General features: G+C 43.8%; 1 protein-coding gene across 1 annotated transcript; it reads left to right on the top strand.

The window, feature by feature from the left end:
• Positions 1–313: 313 nt before the first annotated feature.
• On the top strand, positions 314–3,248 carry CCR75_006768 (uncharacterized protein; the record flags this gene model as incomplete). The annotated part of the gene is made up of 6 exons (XM_067964836.1): positions 314–736; positions 834–1,004; positions 1,062–1,442; positions 1,510–1,674; positions 1,735–2,132; positions 2,208–3,248. The coding sequence occupies 6 exons, from the start codon at positions 314–316 to the stop codon at positions 2,971–2,973; spliced, it is 2,304 nt and encodes a 767-aa protein (XP_067819571.1). The 3' UTR covers positions 2,974–3,248.
• Between the last annotated feature and the right edge of the window lie 1,205 nt (positions 3,249–4,453).

The following is a 4,453-nucleotide window of genomic DNA, read 5'->3' as shown; positions in this document are numbered from 1 at the left end:
TGCATAAGATAGCCAATCATATCAACCTGAGGGGATTTTACGAAAAACTGAGGGGAGATTAACGATTCCCATGATAGATTGTGTGACAAAAATTTCCATGAAAGATTCAGAATACAAGAGCAATTTTTGCGACATGAATTTTAACTAAATCTGAGGCCAAGCTAGCTTTAATATACCAAAACTATCGTTCCTCTTTTGACATTTTCAACTAATAATACGAGCATTTGAAATTCGCGACATACTAAACGCTAAGAAATATCGATAAATTAGATTTAGTAACATCGATCCACACATAATTCTCATTCAAAGCAGGATGGACTCAGCGACTACGTTTGCTGTTCCTCGCCAATTATTTGCTGGCCGAAAGCGTCGCCCTTTTTGTCCTTTAGAAAACCGCGGCGATGCATTTTTTACTATCGAAGACTATGAAGCGCATTCCATTCGAGGAGACGTCCATGAGTCGCGTCTTTACGAATCCCTCGAGACGAGTCGGCAAACAATTCTTACACCATTGAATGCGTCAACTCGAACTCATAAACGCACGACGCCGATGAAGATAAAACACCAATCAAAGAATTTGGTGCAATTGCTCGTCGAAGCCATTGAAAATCACCGCATGCAAGCTCCCGAGACGATGCTGGAGCTCGATAATGGTCGTCGACGGATCTCGGGATTGTCCGTGGCGCAACATGAACAATATCTGAAGCTACAACGCAAGTGTGTTCAAGCTCAACAGGTGCAGTTTGGATCTTAGTACTAGTATTGAAAGTATTGATAGTGAAACGGCGAAAGTACTGACTGTTTTGTGTGCTCATGCATTTGACCAAGTGCAGCGGGGGTTACCAGAAGTGCTCGCACTCTCGGAAGAGGAGACTACAGAGTGGCACGAATTGACCGCGATGGTCGAGCAAGAACAAGTGAGCTATTGTAGGATGATAATGAGAGGCCTGGCTACGGAAGCTGCTGTAAATGATACCAAAGTCCCCGAAGCTGCTGAATCGTGGGTGTGTAGAATAATAAAGGACGATTTCATACAAGTTGACTAATTGGATGTATTCTAGTGTACCACAATGCTTGATCAGTGTTGGAACGACATTTATCGCTTGTATCCACGATATTTCGAACCATGTTTGGCAATCGAGCTTGCAACAAGTCGTAGTCTCGATGGTCCTAGTTTTGCCGCAATAAAAGCTCATGAAGTGGCTTCGCGAGGTACATGTTGTACGATTAATTCAACGGCCATTGGACCTGGCCAGCCTTTGTGGTCTCCTGTTGATAATAGCGACGACATTGCGAGGAACGTGGTTTCACCACGCCAAGCCATTTCCACGGATGTGCAAGCGAAAGAATTAATGGAGACACACGACTGTGACTTGGCCATTTCGTCGTCGACATTAGTGACACTCTTTGACAGTGACTCATCAACGCGCTTTGCTCATGTTGTACGTTCTTTGAAAGCATGTGAATATTCTCTTAACTATATACTGAACCAAGTGTAATATTCTAAAGCCTACTGGTTGGGGAATTCCAATGACATGTCGAACGGGCATGAATCAAAGTGGCAATACTCCGAAAAAGCGCGTCTTTCTTGATCAGCCACTTCTGGGCGAGTCGTTCGGCACGCGCGATAAGATTATTCAAGCCGGGCGGGTTGCTTTGCTGTCACGCTGGGAGGTCCGAGTTTTTGCTATTTGAATTACGTTTTGCGAGATTCTTTTGACGCATTGGCTACAGACAGAATCCGTGACGGAAGGATCGACTGGTGGACAGACGTCGTACTATGTGTGGCAACTACACGAGAGACGAATTCTTGTGCGCAGTACAACACACGCTCGTTTGTTTGATCGATCATTGTCGAAAGGAGAGCTAGACCGAGGAACCACGAACCGAAGCAGTACACCCTTGAGCGTATTTATCAAACCCGATTATCATTTGCTTGGGATTGAGGAGCAGCTTACACTAAGTGAACGATGTCGCTTTTGGCTACATTCGTGGCTTCGTGGAGGCTCTTCTATTTTAGTAGCTCGTGTGCATCCCGATGCCAATGCAATCACGTCTTTCAAAACGTATTCTCCAGCATCGCTTATTTATGGAGAACATACCGACCAGGTCCTCCCTCTTGAGCTTTTCAAGTACGTGTTTGTTGTATACGTTGAGTTTGTAGCTTAGTGAAAGGGAATACTTACATGTCGATTGCGATTAAGCAGCCCTTCATGCAAATTCCAGTGGCTTTCGACATTGTTTTCTACATTAGGAGAGCTTCCGGTCGGGAACTACCTTTTACGACCACGAGATGGTTACGGGTCAAGCACATTTGGTAAAAAGCGTGGTGGAATCGATGTCCTGATGGCTACAACTGAGCCAATGAAGCACAACGTACCAGTTGTTGATTTATACAGCTTTATGCCAAAGTCCGTGACAGCAGGAACGACTATGGACCTAAAAGCTTGTCCAACATCCATTCTTCCGTCGTGGAATCTTCCAGATCGCATCCCCTATACCTTCCAAACAGGCACGTACTGCCTGTCATTCTTTCTAAATGGAGAATGTTCGACGCTGTCAAGCGGCAAAAGCTGTGATCTTGTTCATTTGCGGCTCAAAGAACACCCAGCTTCAAGTTCAAAGAGACTGGTTAGAATGAAACGATGGAATTTTGAGAATTATACCGAAGTGCTAAAGACTGCCACTCGTTCCAATTCAAAGGTGCTCATTCGACCAAAGCGAGTGACATTGCCACTTACATTCTGTGGTGAAAAGAATCGTCCTCCTACTGCGCCGAGTCTTGCGGACGTTTATGCACCGGTTCACTGCAACAAACGACCCGATGCGTGTTCCTTGCCACACTTTACGCTTCATCAAATTCTCGAGCGACTTGCAGACGACATGCTACGTAAAGGACGAGGAAAACGACGGACACAAAAGTATGGAAATCGCCAGCAAGGTAAATTGACAGCACGACTAGACAATACGTAGAGGATGATAAGGTACACACTGTAGTTTTTTTTTTCGTATATGCTCTCCAGTGATAACCTATGCAAACAGTTTTTTTTACGCAACTAAGGTTGACAGAATCGATTGTTATTTGAAAAAGTGTCAATATCGTTTTGAATATCACAACTTTCGGTCTGAGTTATGCTTCATGCGTTTTTTAATATACTCCAGTAACAAAGCCTAAACTTTTTAAAGCTTCGTGAGATAAACCTTTTGCCGGAGTGTCTTTTCTTGGTATAAATTTCTTGTTGTCGGATAGTGATTGCCCTCGTAACATCTTTATCAGTACTGTCCTGAGCAGGAGCCCTTCCTCTATGATCCTGATATCGATTCGGTTGTGACGCAGTCACATTCTTTGAGTTAGGTATTGTTTTACGTCTTGCAGCATATGCGACACATTTATTACACCAAAAACATTAGTTAGCATCGTATCAATTCTTTAAAAATGAGGTGCTAATTGGATTTGGAGTTTTCCAATGATATTTTTCGTTAGCGTCGATTCTTTTTTCAGGACGGACCATTTCTGTTCAATAAAGTCATTTCGAGGCTTGTATCATTAGTTTTGGATTGCTGACGTTCGGTATCTGTAAAAAGTGGAAGCTTTTTCTTATTTCCCTGCTTGTTTTGTGGACGTCGCACTGGACTTTTTGTGGTCTGTTCATAACGTTTGTAACGTGCTGAATGCTCTCATGTTACCAGTCCTTGCACCGTTCCCGTTTGTAAGAGCTGTGTAGTTAAGGGAGATTTCCTAAGTAGTCATGACTTTGTGGTTAAATTGTGAGTGACCCTTGTGTATGTGGTGCACGTAGGTCTTTCACATTAGGGGGATGACGGCAGCTATTGTCCGCTTTATGTTCGACGCTCCAATCAGTAAGTGTTTTTTATTGAAACATTTGGAAGAATCGATTATTTTGCTGCGATTACATTTAAATTAGTTTTTCCTGCTTTACGGTAAGGCGCACGAGGATTTTGATTATTGCTCTTTAGACGTCACTTCTTTTCTTAGGTGTTGGGTGAGGTTTCGGTGCTTTGCAACTGGCTATTTCTCGTAGAATAAGCAGTTAGTTCGCTTGGTCGGTGTCATTGTTTTTCTAAATAAGCGTGGCCGTTTACAGGTGGCTGTCTACAGTTGGTAGCATAGCACGACCTCCCTCCTTGTTTTGTGTGACCTCACTCTTGATAGGTTTTTTCGGTCTGTTCCTAACATATGTGGCGGGCTTATGTTGCCGTGATGTTGCACAGTCCTTGCCAGTTTCCTAAGCAGTCCTTGTGCACAAGGTGTTGGTCAGTTTGTGAAGTTTAGTGCATTTGTGTGGTTAGCGTTGTGCCGCGTCCTTGGTATGTGATGCTCGTCGGTGTATTCACTTAGAGTGATGATGGCTGCGTCATGAGCCGGTTTGTAGCGAGGCTCGCAATAGATGTTGATTGTTATCTGTCGGGCTGCATTTGTTATGTTCCATTC

Source organism: Bremia lactucae, linkage group LG9 (assembly GCF_004359215.1).
Source record: "Bremia lactucae strain SF5 linkage group LG9, whole genome shotgun sequence".
NCBI lineage: Eukaryota > Oomycota > Peronosporomycetes > Peronosporales > Peronosporaceae > Bremia > Bremia lactucae.
This window is presented reverse-complemented; position numbering and strand designations above follow the sequence as displayed.